The sequence below is a fragment of the Garra rufa genome, chromosome 15 (assembly GCF_049309525.1).
Source record: "Garra rufa chromosome 15, GarRuf1.0, whole genome shotgun sequence".
Taxonomy (NCBI): Eukaryota; Metazoa; Chordata; class Actinopteri; order Cypriniformes; family Cyprinidae; genus Garra; species Garra rufa.
Genome location: NC_133375.1, coordinates 16,201,012 through 16,217,819, shown reverse-complemented (window position 1 = coordinate 16,217,819; position 16,808 = coordinate 16,201,012). Strand labels below are relative to the sequence as shown.

The 16,808-nt window shown below is 42.5% G+C and overlaps 1 protein-coding gene across 1 annotated transcript in view; it reads left to right on the top strand.

Annotated features, from left to right (window-relative positions):
* mib2 (MIB E3 ubiquitin protein ligase 2) overlaps positions 1-16,808 on the top strand; it is a 103,663-nt gene that overhangs the window by 48,490 nt on the left and 38,365 nt on the right. The window contains exons 5-13 of the mRNA XM_073818744.1: positions 250-444; positions 6,632-6,774; positions 8,697-8,804; positions 9,167-9,271; positions 11,034-11,196; positions 11,574-11,707; positions 13,478-13,626; positions 14,681-14,837; positions 16,061-16,215. Coding sequence (XP_073674845.1) covers positions 250-444; positions 6,632-6,774; positions 8,697-8,804; positions 9,167-9,271; positions 11,034-11,196; positions 11,574-11,707; positions 13,478-13,626; positions 14,681-14,837; positions 16,061-16,215 — 1,309 coding nt within the window. The remainder of the gene's footprint in view (positions 1-249; positions 445-6,631; positions 6,775-8,696; positions 8,805-9,166; positions 9,272-11,033; positions 11,197-11,573; positions 11,708-13,477; positions 13,627-14,680; positions 14,838-16,060; positions 16,216-16,808) is intronic.

Here is a 16,808-nt window from a genome sequence, read left to right as displayed (position 1 = left end):
TGTAGGCCACTTCAAGTTTTTTGCACTCACATTTTTATATGAGTTCCTTTTAGATGTATTTTCTGACCCTAATCTGCTTTCTAATTTCTTTCAGACAAATATGCATGCATGTTGATTTTTAAACTGGTTTTCTCCCGTCTCTCATGTTTATATCCTTCAAAGCAGCTGATGTTGAGACTCCTGCCCTGTGCTGCTTCTCTCTCTTGTGTGTGTGTGTGTGTGTGTGTGTGTGTGTGTGTGTGTGAGCAGGAGGTGAGGGTAAGGTTGGAAAGGTGGTGGATATTCGTGGATGGGATCAGGAATCGGGTCGTAGCGTGGCTAGTGTCACCTGGACCAACGGAACCACAAATGTCTACAGAATGGGCCACAAGGGCAAGGTGGATCTCAAATACGTGTCTGATGTGCAGGGAGGATACTACTATAAGGAGCATCTGCCCAAATTAGGTAGGAGCCATCAAGTGTGTTTGACCGTGACCTGTAGCTCATAACAATAGGTTACTGTCGTAACCCCGGTTCTCTGAAACATCGAGTGGAGAGATCCACCTATGGGAAGGGCATTCGTACCTGACCTCTGCAGAAGCATCCAATTGCACCAAGTCTGGCTTGACAGACAGGAGCGCATGCCCACTGGCAGGTAAGGGGCCGCCCCTTACCGGGCGAATAAAACCAATACACGCGCTACCTTTCCTCAGTGAGCATATTCACTTCTCGCAGCAAGCGGGGCAAACTTGGTGGATCTCTCCACTCGATGTTTCAGAGAACCAGGGTTACGACAGTAACCTATTGTTCTATTTCATCATCTCGTGTTCGAGATCCACCTATGAGAGATATGGACAGCTCCCCGGTTGCCCAATACACCCACAGTGAGGCCCTGTAAGCCAGAGGACGGTCACCTGGAGAGGTGGTGCTTGACACGTCACCAAGGATCAGACCCCCACAATGAGCATGAATACCAGCCGTGAAAGAATGAACTGTGGTAACATGCACATAATATGGCCACACACCTCATGCTGATATATTAATAATAATATATGATAATAATAATAATTTATTAATAATAAAGATGTGGGTGGGGGGGGCAGATGACTTGCTTAGAAACATGAATAAGCTGAGTTGGACCACTCATGCCTAAGGTGTTAAGGGTCCGAGGGCGCAACCCAACGAAGAACCCACACCTAAAACAGAATGAGCTACCGGGGTCTGGGTGACATCCAGCCGGTAGTATCTGACAAATGTATGTGGTGAGGCCCAGCTTGCAGCGGCACAAATGTCCTGTAAGGAAACCCCGTTAAACAGAGCCCAGGAGGCTGCCAAGCCTCTAGTGGAGTGAGCTCTGAGGCCCTCTGGAGGACGCACTCCCTTAGATTCATATGCCAAGGAGATGGCTTCCACAAGCCAATGAGAGAGGCGTTGCTTAGAAATGGGATTCCCTGTGTTTGGGGGGGCCCAAGAAATGAAGAGCTGGTCGCTCCTTCTGAAAGCGCTGGTCCTGTCAATGTAAACCCGTAAAGAGCGAACAGGACACAAAGCGTTCAGCCTCTTATCCTCTGAAGAGGAGAAAGGAGGAGGATGAAAAGCGGAAAGCTGAATCACCTCACACGCAAATGCTGGGAAGCATTTTGGCATAAAGGCTGGGTTAGGCCTTAGAAAGACCTTATCTCCATTGATGGAGAATTTCGTGCATGAGGAATGAACTGAGAGTGCATGCAAGTCACTGACACGCTTGGCTGATGTCAGTGCCAGGAGCAGAGCTGTCTTAAGAGACAGAAGCTTGAGAGAAATGTCTCCCAGCGGTTCAAAAGGGTATTGAGACAAGACCCCCAGCACCATGGAGAGGTCCCATTCTGGAATCACTTTTTTAGTGACTGGAAGGGAGCGGCGGGCGCCTTTCATAAATCTACGAATGAGGGGGTGTTGCCCCACTGTCGTGCCATCGAACCCAACATGACATGCAGCGATAGCCGCCAAGTAAACCTTAATAGTGGAAAAAGATCTTCCACCATCGATAAGGTCTTGCAAAAAGCTCAAAATAGCAGTGAATGAGCACTGAAATGCTATCAGCTGGCGCTCATCGCACCACTGCTCAAACACACGCCACTTGCAGCTGTAAAGAGAGCGTGTGGAGGGGGCTCTGGCGTTCTGAATGGTAGCGACAACACGTGGGGGGAGCCCCAACGTGTTTAAGTTTGACCTCTCACGGGCCAGGCCCACAGAGCCACCCTGTCTGGGTGGGGATGGTAGATCTCCCCGTTCGCTTGAGACAGGAGGTCCGTGCGTAGCGGAAGTGGCCACGGCTGTGCATACAGAAGAGGAATTATCTGTGCCAGCCATGGAGATTTGGGCCATCTGGGTGCTATCAGAATGAGCGTCAGGCTCCGTTCTTTCACCCTGGCCAGAGTGGGTGCTATTAACGATAGCGGAGGAAATGCGTAGAGAAGCACTTTGGGCCATGGATGGGCCAGTGCGTCCACGCCGAGGGGGGCGTCCTCGTCCCGTAGCGAGAAGAACATAGGGCACTGGGCGTTTTCGTGCGAGGCGAAGAGATCGACGGTCGCCTGACCGAATCTCCTCCACAGTAGCCCCACTATCTGAGGGTGGAGGCGCCATTCCCCATAGAGTGGGTTCCCCCTCGATAGAAGGTCTGCTCCTCTGTTCAGAACGCCTGGGACATGAGTCGCCCGTAACGACAGGAAGTGTCGCCTGCTCCATACTAACAGCCTGTGAGCTAGAGCATGGAGTTTTGAAGAGCGCATCCCCCCTTGACGGTTGATATAAGCCACGGCTGTGGTGTTGTCGCAACGCACCAGCACGTGATGCCCTTGCAGGCGGGGTAGAAAGTGATTCAGAGCTTTCCAAACCGTGAGGAGCTCCAAATAATTTATGTGGGCTGAGTGAAGTGTGTTTGGCCACACACCGTTCACTGTTCTGCCCTCCTGTGTGGCACCCCACCCTGTTAAGGAGGCATCTGTCGTCTTTGCGCATCATGATTGTCCCGAGGGGAGTTCCATGAGCGTAAAACTCCACATTCCTCCAGTGGCGCAGCGCTGCAGTGCAAGTGCGCATCACCGAGACAGAGCGGCAGAGATCGCGTAATGGGCTGAGATGAAGAGATAAAACCCACTTCATGAACGCCCTCATTCTCAGCAGGCCTAAAGGCAGGACATGGACAGTCGAGGCCATAAGACCCTGTAGTCTGAGACATGTGCGATACTGTACCCTCGCCCCTCCTCTGAAAAGCGAGAGGCAATCCAGAAGAGAGAGAGTGCGCTGTTGCGAAAGCCGTGCGCGCATTGTTATAGAGTTCAGCTCCAGTCCCAGAAAAATCACATTCTGCAAAGGAGTGAGATTGCTCTTGTTCACGTTCACTCTGAAGCCGAGCGCTGTGATGTGAGCGAGCACACGGGCAGTGCTTTGTATCGCTTCCTCTCTCGAATCGGCTATGATAAGCCAATCGTCTATGTACGTCAGGATTCTGAGTCCCGCTGCTCTCAGCGGAGCGAGTCCTGCCTCCACACACAGACAGAACGTCCTCGGGCTGAGTGAGAGCCCGAAAGGAAGAACTGTGAACTCGTAACAAACGCCTTGATAGGCGAAACGAAGGAATTTTCTGTGTGGGGGATAGATGCTTATGTGGAAAAAGGCATCTTTCAGATCGATCACTGTAAAGAACGCAGTGTGATTTACGGATCTTAAAAGAGAGGAGTGACTCAACATTCTGAAATTGTATTTCCTGAGATGTTTGTTCAACACTCTGAGATCCAGAATAGGGCGGAGAGAACCGTCCTTCTTCGGGACTAGGAAATAACGGGAGTAAAACCCCTGACTGCTTGAGTGTGGTGGTACCACTTGCACCGCCCCCTTCTCGAGAAGGGCGGAGATTTCGTCTTTCAGAATGTGAGCGGAGCTCTCTTCCGTGTGAGAAGAGATAACTCCGTTGAAAAGAGGGGGCCTTGTGGCAAACTGAAGTCTGTACCCCTTCATTATTGTACGAATCACCCATTCGGGAGCTGACACTGACCGCCAGGCTGCGACCTGATTCATTAGAAACCCCACACAAACCGGAGAGCAGCTTTGGGCTGCTAATACGGCCGGATCGCTCATATGGGATGCAATGGCGCCATCTAGCGGACAGACTAGGGACGGCGTGCAGGCAACCGGAGAGATGTTCTCTCGCTGAAACGGATTTATTAGATTCGTTTCTTTCAGTGTGTTCTTTGTGTTTTGTGTGTTGGGGAACACTGGGGCCGAAGCCTTTATTTGTTTGGTCTGGGGAACAATGAAAGTGCTGTGTGGTGACACTGCTTGTGCACATTCCCTGACAACTGACCCCCTGAACGTGGGGGGATAACACATAACAGCCACTGAACACTGGCTGTGGAAGGTGGCCAGCCCTTCCATGGGAGAGCCTCTGTCTTTTGGACGAAGGCTCCGGGGCAGGTAGAGAGTCCATAGAGCTTGCGGCTCGCGAATGCGGGCTCTCCGGCCCCAGCTGGTGAACATCAGGCAGGCCGCTTGCGTTTCGAGTCGGAGGGGGTGGGGTTGGGGGGTTTCCCGGCCGCAGCTGCAGCAGAAGATGGCCTACCCCAAGGTTTTGCGGCGGAAGGATTGTTCTGCCGCGGAGGAGGTTTGTTGCGGTGTCTCTCCCTACTTTGATGCGGGGTTCGCCCCGTAACAGAAGGGTTGGGCACACGTGCATTGGGCAACTGGTGCGACGTCGTACCCATCTTCCTCGGAAGGCATAATTTAAAAGCCTCGTCCTCCTTCTTCTTATCGTCACACCGCTGCTGCATCATAGCCACAGCGGGACCAAAGAGAGCCTGACCAGGCTCGACGGGGGCGCCTGCGATGCGCCTCTTCTCACTGTCGGGGAGTCCTGACAGGTTGAGCCATAGAGCGCGCTCCCCCACCACAGAAAGCGCCATGGCGCGCCCACTGGCTTGGACAGCCTGGCGTGCGTTACGGAGGACGAGGTCGTTAACCATAAGGATCTACTTCCAGAGGGTAGGCGAGGGCGATCCTTTGTCCAGCTGTTGCCCCAAATCATCTAGATTTTCCGCCTGGTAAGCGGAGAGAAGGGATGACACGTTTAGCGCTCTGACTGCCAAGGCCGACGATTTATAGGCCGCCTGGTGAACAGAGGCGGAAAAACGGTCCATCTTGCTTGGCAGCACCAGCTTAGGGGGGGTGAGCAGCCCGCCCTGAGCGGGGTTGAGGTGTCTGGCGATTGACGGCTCAACAGCGGGGGGGTCGCCCATGCTGAGAGTCGCCATATCCTTAACCTCTAAACCCGTCAGGCCGTGCTTAAAATCAAGCGGATCGGTCCAGTAGTGCCGCATGTGCTTAGCGCACGCTGGAAGGACGGGAAAAAGCTGTTTCCTCGGGCCGGGAGGGGGTCCCAGCACCTTCCCATCATACACGTCCCTCTCCTGGTCAGTGGCGCTCTGCGGGGCCGGCCACTCGATGTTGAGACGAGCAGCCGCTCGTTCGCACACCTCCAGGAGAATAGACTGGGGAACAGCCGCGGGGGGGTTAACCTAGGCGACACCAGAGAGCGGGATGGCCTCCTCGTCCTCTGAGACTCCAAGCAACCCCGCGTCGTCATCATCGCCGGAACCGGCCGGTTCGTCGGCGAACGGAAGGTTTCCCGAGAAAATATCTTCCTCGGGAAACGCAGGATTAGGCAGCTCAGCCCAATTGAGAGACGCCGCGCCCTGGGAGGCCCCCGGAGGCGAGCCGCCGTCACCGTGTCCCCCATCCGAGTCGGAAAGGCCGGGTTCCAGACACTGGGTAGCCGCAACCTTCAAGCGACGTCGCAGGAGCTTCTTGGGAAGCAGAAGACAGTGACTGCAATGCTCCGGATTAGCCAGAGCTTCCTCCGCATGCTTGAAGCCCAAGCATACCACGCAGAACTCGTGAGAGTCCTTGGCGGCAATGAGAGCTCCACACGCGGCCGGGCAGGCCCGTGATGAGATGCTCCCGGGAGTAGCAGATTTGGAGAGCGACATCTCGGAGAAAAACTCGGAAAAATCCGTGGTGGGCAGCCGTGGAAGGGAGATATATAAAGAGCGTGGGCAGCTCACAGAGGCAGAACACAGCTAACCAGGCTGAAAAGACGACTGTCACGTCTGGCGGAGGCTGATCAGTTAGATATGTCCTCCTGAAGACACTCAGTGCGCAGTGTAATCCAGCCGAACTGTGTAAATGCAGAGATCGCGAGAAGCGAATGTCAACTGAGGAAAGGTAGCGCGTGTATTGGTTTTATTCGCCCGGTAAGGGGCGGCCCCTTACCTGCCAGTGGGCACGTGCTCCTGTCTGTCAAGCCAGACTTGGTGCAATTGGATGCTTCTGCAGAGGTCAGGTACGGATGCCCTTCCCATAGGTGGATCTCGAACACGAGATGATGAAAGAGAACAATTATTTAAGGACACAATGTAAAAGGACACAAACTATTTCAGAACAAACAAATTCTTTTAACTGTTATCAGCAATGCTGTTGCTCAATATTAAAATAACACTGCTCTGTTTGGTCGCGTTACATTGTGGCCTACTGAGAAATGTAGCTCCAGAGGAGCGGTGGTACTTTTACTCCCCAGCGCTGGTGTTTGATGGCGTTTTATCTGATGTGTGTGAAGGTGAACACGCGGAGCTGCAGCGGCAGGAGAGCGCAGACAGTCACTCGTTTCAGCAGGGTGATAAGGTCAAGTGTCTGCTGGAGGTGGACATCCTCAGACAGATGCAGGAGGGTCACGGCGGCTGGAACCCAAAAATGGCAGAGGTGAAAATCAGTAGTGCATCAGTGCACTTTATTTCAAAGAAAAAAGTTTGTTTCTGTAAATATTCTTATGAGTTATATTAATTTTTATAAAAGTTATTTACTTTCTTCACACTGAAATGACTGAAAATAACTGTTTTCTATGTGAATATATTTTTAAATGTTCAGCATCATTACTCCAGTCTTCAGTGTCACATGATCCTTCAGAAATCATTCTAATATGCTGATTTATTATCAGTGTTGAAAACAGTTATGCTACTTAATATTTTTTTGGAATCTGTGATACTTTTTTCCAGGATTCTTTGATAATAAAAGGTTAAAAAGAGCAGCATTTATTTAAAATAGAAAGGTTTTCTAACACTATACACTACTGTTTAAACGTTTGGGGTCAGTTAATTTTTATTCTTGCTTTTTGGAAAGAAATTAATACTTTTATTCACCAAGGATGTGTTAAATTGATCAAATGTGATAGAAATCTTTTCTAACAATGTAAATATATACTATTTTTCACTTGTTATTCATCAAAGAATCCTGAAAAAAGCATCACAGGTTCCAAAAAAATATTTGCAGCAACTGTTTCCAAATGTGATAATTATAATAATAAATCAGCATATTAGAATGATTTCTGAAGGATCATGTGTCACTTAAACAGCTGATGAAAATTCAGCTTTGCATCACAGGAATAAATTAGATTTTAAAGTATATTAAAAAAAAATATATATATATTTTATATTGTAATACAATTTAGCAATATTACTGTTTTTTTTTTTTTTTTTTTAAATAAGATTGATAAAAGGCTTCTTTAAAAAGCATTACAACTCTTGCTAATCCCAAATTTTGAGTGGCAGCATATATATACTTATATAGTATATACACCTCCTGGTAAGAACATCACATGCTTTTTAAAGAAGTACAATCTGCTGCATTTAAAGAGCAAAATTAAAAGCTCCAACATAGCATTAGTTAAATACATTAGTTAACATGAACCAACAATCGTTTATTAATCTTAATGTTATTTCCATAAATTTATTAATGCATTATTGAAATCAAAAGCTCTATCTGTTAATATTATTTAATGGACTTGAGCTGAAAAGAACTAACAGTGAATATTTGTATTTTAAAGATTAAAAATGCTGTAACAAATGTATTGCTCATTGTTAGATGATATTTCTAATGCATTAATTAACATTAATTAATGGGACCTTATTGTAAAGTGTTATTAATGTAAATGTAAAAAATAATATTTCATAATTTTTTTTTATATGAAAAAAAATTATTAAAATTTGGACAGACTATTGTGGTAAATTATAGGAAATAGTTTTTTCTTTTTTGTGCAACTTTCAGGTGCACTTTTGAAATGTGTTTTATATGTGATATGATATATTCTTAACTTTTCAGGCAGTATTGGGATGGAGATGCTTAAATCAATGTCATGAAAATAATGCAACAATGCAAAAAAAAAAAAAAAGAAAGAAAACTTTATTCTTGCACTACTTTTACATTTACATTTAGCAGATGTTTTTATCCAAAGCGACTTACAAAAGAGGACAATGGAAGCAATCAAAATCAACAAAAGAGTGCTATGACAAGTCTTATTTACCCAACGCAGTACACATAGGAAGGTTTTTTAATTATATAATAAATAAAAAGAAAATAGATAGAATAAAAAAAGAAGTGTTAGAGGCCTAAAAATAGATTATTTTTTAAAAGAAAACAAGCAGTAAGTAAATGAATAGAGTATGAGTCTAAAATGGCAAGTTTTTTTATGCAGAATATACTTAATTTTGATTATGAAGTAATATTGGTAAATTTTGTACAGTTTTAGTGAGATTCCCCCAGTAAAATGAAAATAATAACATGCATTGTATTGTGTAAAGTGGATATCAGTGCTTGTATTTGACTCCGTTGTGTCCTTGTGTTGGTAGTACATCTCCAGAATCGGCACGGTGCACAGAATAACGGACCGCGGGGACGTGCGGGTCCAGTACAGTAATAACATCCGCTGGACCTTCCACCCGGGAGCTCTGACCAAGGCAAGCAGGTCCCTCACACAAACACAGAAACAGCTCGACATGCTCTAAAAAAAGCCATGTCTGTTGTCCTCACCTGTGAGCTGTGTTTGCTCAGGCCGGCTGTACATCAGTCTATTTTTACCGTGAGCTGTATATATTTAGTTACACTCGAGCTCATACGTAGACCGTCCGAATCAGGAAGCCTGCTATGTTTGTACAAAAAGCGAGCCATAAATAGATGGCTGTGCCTGTTTCTGTCTGCTTATGTGCGATTGTGAGTTCTGGGCTGGCGATTAGCTAAAGCCTCAGACGACTTTGACTAATTGGTCTTTCAGGAAGTGTGCGCTCCTATAATAGAGTCTGGCCTCTCCATTGGCGTGTAGGTGAATACATTTGCCGTGGGTGAGCTGGTGAAGGTGCTGGATGACATCGACAGTGTGAAGAGACTTCAGGTTGGCCATGGAGAGTGGACAGACAGCATGGCTCCAGTAGGTTCCTTCGCAATGTCTTGGAGTGAAAACCACATTTTTTTGTGCCAATAAATAAACTAACTTACCAAGTTCCCAATGTTTTTGTGACTGGTTTTAAACAAGAAACAGGAAGAGCAGCAGTTGTGAGAAAAATGCAAATGTTAAAAATAGACATGCTATTCCATTGCCAAATCATGAGAGAGTTACAGCAATAGCCTTTATAGGCTTAGTTCTGTCTATAGACTTTTTAGTGAACTTTTTTTTTTAAAGAGATGCAATCTAATAGTTTTCCTTATGCACTAGATACCAAATAACAATACAAAAATAAGCAAGAAATGTCATATTTCATTCTTCATGAATGGTCAGGCAATAACTAGACAGACCTAACAATGTAACAGCAAGTTTGATTCACTAAAAAGAACCATATCAAATTAAGGTGTAATTTATCAATTATATTTAACTATTTTCAATAGTATTTTTATAATTATTTTAAATTAGTGCAATTATAAATAAACTAGGTTCATTTCGGTTATTTCTCCTAACATAACATTAACCGGTTATTAACTGATTATTTTAAATTAGAATTGAATTAAATTTGACAAGGTAAGTGTGTGTGTGGCCAGTTAAAAATACCAACATTTGTTTTCGAGGGATTCATTTTACATGCACAAAAAGCAGCAAATAACAGAACATGAGGATTCACATGATCACATAACATTACACAACATTTTCTCTGTGAGCAGACAAAAAACATAATAAAGTGAGGATATATAACAAATAAATAGGCCTATATGAGAAATATGTATATTTCTTTTACCTATTAAATGAACGAAAGAAAAAAAAACTGCAACAAGTAGGCTAGACTAGTATGATTTGGTACTTTTTTTTTTGTGGTGCGTGAAAGGAAACCAAGACGGCAGAAAGCAGCATACTATTTTTCTTTATTTTACACAAGCACAACGATTTGTTTTTACTGTGAAAGTACACAAATAAAAGCAAACTTTTTACAGTTTCGATTATCTGACTAGAAGGAGTACTTTTCCACTGTTACAAGGAAAAAAATGAAGCATTAAGTTTAGCATTGCTAACTTGACAATGCAGCCTGTTCATTATTATCATAACACAACATATGGAAAAAACACTGCTAATTTTAAATCTGTGGTCAAATCTGTGCCGTTAATCATTATCACCGTACCGCCATTATGAATGTTCTGCCAAACACATTTTGTTTTGCATGGATATTGGAATGCAGGTGAAGTACAAAACCATGTTTACATATTAAATAATATTTTGGCATTCAAATACATTGTGGATATTGAAACATTTGGATTTCAGTCGAGAGACCCAACAGTGGTTTCAGTTTGTTTTAACCTTTAATGAATTCGTATTAGCTTGTTAAATTAAAAGGATTTTTTTTTTTTTTTTTTTTTTTGGTGGAGTGAGGGGAACTAAAATAGCCTAGCTTAGCGATGTTTATAATGTTTGCAAACATTTTGCATCTGCATTAGGTCTGTGTCTGAATGAAATCTTAAATTAAGACTTGTCTGAGACTTTATAGGCCTGTTTTTCTATGCATAATGTATTTTAACCATGCAGCAAACTTTTTAAAATAGTTTGATTTAAAAAAAAAAAAAAACTTTTTAAACCGCTTAACTGATTGTATTAATCGGTCAAAATTCTGACTTCGGTTAACGGTTAAAATGAGCATCCCTAAAATAAACTTCAGTTCAGTATTTCAAGAAGTTTGTTTTATTTTGCGTGTGTGTGTGTTTACTCTCAGGCGTTGGGTCAGGTCGGGAAGGTTTTGAAGGTGTATGCAGACGGTGACCTGCGCGTGGCGTTTGGAGGTCAGACGTGGACCTTTAACCCCGCGTGTCTCTCAGCCCAGCCTGGAGAGGTCGACGCTAATCTGATGACTGCTGAGAACTCCAGCGAATCAGGAAGTAAGAATTCACAGGAAGTACCTAAACGCCTGCTGAGCTCCTCACTGTCCACTCTGCTTAACAATCACTCTATATGCTTCATTTTTGTTTGCCTTTGTCATGAAGTTAAAAGAAAAAAATAAGCTTGACTTCTGTACTTATCCACACTTTCCTGCATGATGCCAATGTTTTTCTCGTTTCAGCGCTGTGTTTTGTTTTTAGTGTATCTCTCTCTCCTTTTCTCTCCTTCACATGCTGTTCCAGTGGATTGTTTGTGATGTTTGTGTCTTGATGCATGGTGACATTTTGACTCATTCTGACTGGTTTAGAGGGTTTGAACTGTGGGACAGTAACATTTGGGCACATTTCTGAACACCCTTTCTCTCTCTGTCGTTCAGGTACGGTGATTTCAGTCTTGGAGAAGCTGCTCTCTCAGTCCACAGAGCAGGATCATCCGGGCCGGCTGGTTATCGAGGCGGCTCACGGGAACGCCGCTAAAGTGCGTGAACTGGTGCAAAAATACCCTGACAAGGTCAGTGCCTCATAGTCTGAAAGAATGCAGTTGAAAGAAACCGGACTTTGTTTCCATGGGTTATCCTCCGGGAGGGAATCTCCAGATATTTCAAGTTATTTCTGGCTCTCTCTGTCCAAAGGGTTATAGCCTTTCCCTTTATAAACACAGAACCCGCTAGAGACGGGCTGACGCTGGCCAGCAGTGCTCAGCTGTTTATCTGCCTTCTCAAGGAAAAAACATCCTTTCTGTAAGATACTGCACTCGAGACGATGGACAGCTGGTTAAAAAGAGGCCCAGGGTTCCCACGGGTCATGGAATTTCTGGAATATTATGGAGTTTTAAAAGGTCTATTCCGGCTATTACAAGTCAGAGAGTTTTTGTCCAAGTCAAATATCACAGATTTTTGTTTGTTGCTTTAAATTTTAGTTTCCAATTTATCAAAATGTAATTTTCTATACCGTATTTCGTTTTTTTTATCAGATTGTTTCATGCGTTTTGCCTTTTGAAAAATTGGCAAAACCTATTGACAATAGGCAAAACACATGAAACAACGTGATTAAAAAAAGAAAACGGTGTAGAAAATTACATTTTGATAAATTGGAAAATAAAATCTAAAGCAACAAACAAAAATCTTAGGCTATTTTTCAGTGCCATTTTATTCCCTTTCCACAGCTGGCAATCACTTAAAGGGTTAGTTCACCCAAAAATGAAAAGTCTGTCGTTAATTACTGGCCCTCATGCTCTTTCAAGTCCGTAAGACCTTCTTTCATCTTCGGAACACAATTTAAAGGATTAGTTCACTTCCAGAACAAAAATGTACAGATAATGTACTCTCCCCCTTGTCATCTCAGATGTTCATGTCTTTCTTTCTTCAGTCGTAAAGAAATTGTGTTTTTTGAGGAAAACATTTCAGGAAAAAAAAAAAAAACTAGTGTGTATGTGTGTTTTGTAAGAAAAGCTTGCAAATGGATTGATCCGTTCATTATGGGTCATGGAAATTCTGCTTTTTATTCAGGGAAAAGTCAGGGAATTTGACATTTGGCTTTTAGTGGAAACCCTGGAGGCCACCACAGATAATAAAGAACGTCTGTCTCGAGTGGGATATTTTTCTGATTGAATTGAGCATGAGTAGATAGTGTGGTAGATGTTAAAGGAATAGATCACCCAAAAATGAAAATGAAATCTGTCATTGCGTTACTGTCTCACCAATGGATCCTCTGCAGTGAATGGGTGCCGTCAGAATTAGAGTCCAAACAGCTGATTAAAACATCACAATAATCCCCAAGAAATCCACACCACTCCAGTCCATCAGTTAACTTATCTTGAGAAGACAAAAGCTGAAGCAAATCCATCATGAAGAAGTTTTTAACTAAAATATCCATAATAGTCTATAATCCATAATAACGCTTCCTCCAGGTCTGAATCAGGAGAGAAATCTGCACAGACCAAGCACCGTTTACAAGCCAAAACAGCTCCAAACTAAAGCTCTCAAATATGTGGCTGGATTTTGATCTAAGAGACAAACAGGAAGCATTATTATGGATTATGGACTATTGGCCATAACTGCCAGTTTGAAGTTGAAAAGTCTTAATAATGGATTTGTTTCTTACAAACACAGTTTTTGTCTTCTCAAGACGTTAATGGATGGATTGGTGTGGACTAGCTGTGGATTACTGTGATGTTGTTTGGACTCTCATTCTCTTGAACTGTTTCTTTGAGGAGGTTGATTGGCAGATAAAGTCTTTGCAGAAGTGTGTTTGAATGAAGGCTGTGTGTGACTGTGTTCAGGTGGATATCAAGAACCAGGGGAAGACGGCTCTGCAGGTGGCCGCCCATCAGGGCCACGTGGAGGTGGTGAAGGTTCTCCTTCAGGCCAACAGCAGCATTGAAGCTAAAGACGAGGACGGAGACGCCGCGCTACATTACACAGCGTTCGGGTGAGCGCCAATACTTATTACAGCCCTCCAGAACTGGTTATAACTTACACTTACAAGAAAAGGCCTATGCAGGACAGCCTATGTTTGTTACACACTCTGAGCAAACGGCAGTGTTGACAGTGTCTGCTAGTCTTCAGTTCACTGTCTTTAACTCATTAACATGACGGCACACTCCAGAGACGCTAAGCGTGTTTACATGTGCAGTTTAAATTGTGCTACAGTGGCTTTTTGCGTAGTTGAGCTCCAGTCTTCACTGTAATTGATTACTTAAAGGATTAAATACAAGCGTCACCTCGTGTTTCTGAGAAAACCCCACCATGCCAGGGCTAACTGTAGTCTGATTGATGTGTATATATCTAGAACGAAACCAGGCCACAATGGCACTATTTCTGTTCTGTCTACCTTTAGAAAAACACGACTGCTTGAATTTCAGTCTAAATCATGACATTTTTAAACCTCAAAAGTACACATAAGGGCAATTATATTGTCAGTGGTTTAATGTTTAGGCCCCAGTGGTAATGATGAGAAACTATGAGCAATGAGGATAAACTAAACAGTGAGTTTTGCACAATTAATTATTAGCCGCTGGCTATTTTTGTTCAGTTTTGTGTGTATGAAGCGTGACAGTTCAGTTTTTTTACAATAAACACTTATTACTGTGTTTGGTCACTTCTTGATGTGCAGTCTGCACACTATATGGTACATTAACACTGTCAAATCCAGTTTTTTTGTTGATGATTATTGACTGTAGACAGGGTTGCCAGGTCTGCGTAACAAAACCAGCCCAATTTCTACTCAAAACTACCCCAGTCATGACCAAAACTAGCCCAATCATGTTTCAGAGGATATCAAAATCACTCAAAATTTGCAGTCAAAACCCACAGCAGCAGTATAAAACCAGCCCAATTCCACCAGAAAACCGCAGACTTGGCAACACTGACTATAGATAGCGTGTGTCAGTAGAGTACGGTAGTGAATTCAGTATTGTAGGCAGTAATTATATACTTGGTCTCTATTTATTTGTAATTGACTCTACTTTCTGATGTGTGTGCAGGAATCAGGCAGAAATCGCACGTTTGCTGCTCAGTAAAGGAGCCAATGTTAACTTGCTGAATAACTCCATGTGTACGGCGCTTCACATCGCTGTCAATAAAGGCTTCACAGATGTGGTGAGAGTGTTGACGGAGCACTCGGCAGACGTCAACCTGCAGGTTAGACAACAAACACACCTCATGCCTTCGTAAAGCATATTAGTGTGGGTATTTGAGTGCTTAAAGATGTGGATCAGTGATCTGTTTCTCTTTTTTCCATTAATAGTGTATTAAACAATGAATTATCATTCTGTACATGCTAAATTCATAACTCATATCTAAATATGTTCAGTAAATGCACAGTTCTTAAGCACAGCATTATGTTTCTCATCTGAAAAACCTTTGTACTTGAAAGGCTACTGCTTTAACGCTGCATAAATATTGTTTTTAATGATAAATACTGGGGATGTGACGAGATCTCGTGAGATCTGATGTGTCTTGTGATGATATCCTTGCAAAACATTTTGCATTGTTTATATTACAGCTGCACAATTCATTTTTAAAAGATTGCAATCTCGATTCAAACACCCACGCAATCTTATTCCTGAATGACAACGATTTAGCAGTGTCTATTACGACAGCTGTCTATTGTATTTATTTATTTTTGTTACAATGAATATATATTTTTTTAAATACTTAAGCAATGAACATTTTGTCATTTTTCATTTTAGGGCTTAAAGACTATCCCTTTAACATTTCTGTAAAATAAAAATTTGCACAAACTAGATTTAGCAGTGTTCACTTCCATCAGTAATTCAGTTTTTTTTTTTTTTTTGTGTCGTCAGGATTCATATGGAGATTAGAGCTGCACGATTAATTTTTCAAAAATTGCAATCTCGATTCAAACATCCACGCAATCTTATTCCTGAATGACAACAATTTAGCGGCGTCTATTACGACAGCTGTCTATTGTATTTATTTATTTATTTTTTACAAATTTTGTTACAATGAATATATATTTTTAAAATACTTAAGCAATGAACATTTTGTCAGAACTATGTTATTTTGTTTAGATTTATTTAAATTTCTCCAATTTATATTAAAAAATCGTGATTCTTAATTTATCCAGAATCATGCAGCTTTAGTTTACATGTTATTACAGCATATAATTAATTAAAATAGTGTTTCATCATTGAGGATTTCTTTAAAAAAGTAAAAAAAAAAACGCACACATACAGGAACAAAAAAGATCGGAGCACAATGATTAGGAAACAGAGAATTTTCATTTTAGGGCTTAAAGACTATCCCTTTAACATTTCTGTAAAATAAAAATTTGCACAAACTAGATTTAGCAGTGTTCACTTCCATCAGTAATTCAGGTTTTTTTTTTTTTGTGTTGTCAGGATTCATATGGAGATACACCCTTACATGACGCCATTGCTAAAGACTTCAGGAGCATCATTGAGATTCTGACTGTGGTGCCCAACATTGATTTCACACAGCAGAACAACCGTGGCTTTAACCTGCTGCACCACGCCGCTCTAAAGGGCAACAAACTGTGAGTATTCAGCCTCGTCTGTGAAACAGTAGCTGTCCTCATTTATTACACATCTCTGGAACTGTGATTGGTCAGCCGGGCCACATGCTGTTCCTTTGGATAATATCTCTAAACTGTATATTTGCCTGAATTTTCAAATAGTCCCCAGTCTCTCAAAGACACTCTTTTTTTTTCTTGGCTATCATTTCAGCTTAAATCAATTATTTCTAATATTTAATATTAGGTAATATATTCTGACTGCTTTTAGATTACTTTTTTTATCTAAATTGTTTAAAATTACCATTAAACATACCATATTGATATAAAAGAGCAGAAAAAAAATTACATTTTATATCAGCATCAAAAAATGCATTACATTACACCAGGGTTTCCCAAACTAGGCTTAATGTATGAACTCCAGTGGGTTTTTGAGGCTAAAAATGTATTTAGGACTGCAGGTGAATAGGGTAAAAAAATAACTAATAGTTATCACCTTTCTTACTCAGAATGAGTAAAATTATTTAATGAAATATGCACTAATTTGCATACACTTCTAGTACAAAAAAACACTGAATGATAAACACTGGATGAAGTCAGTTTCAAAATTCTTGTTA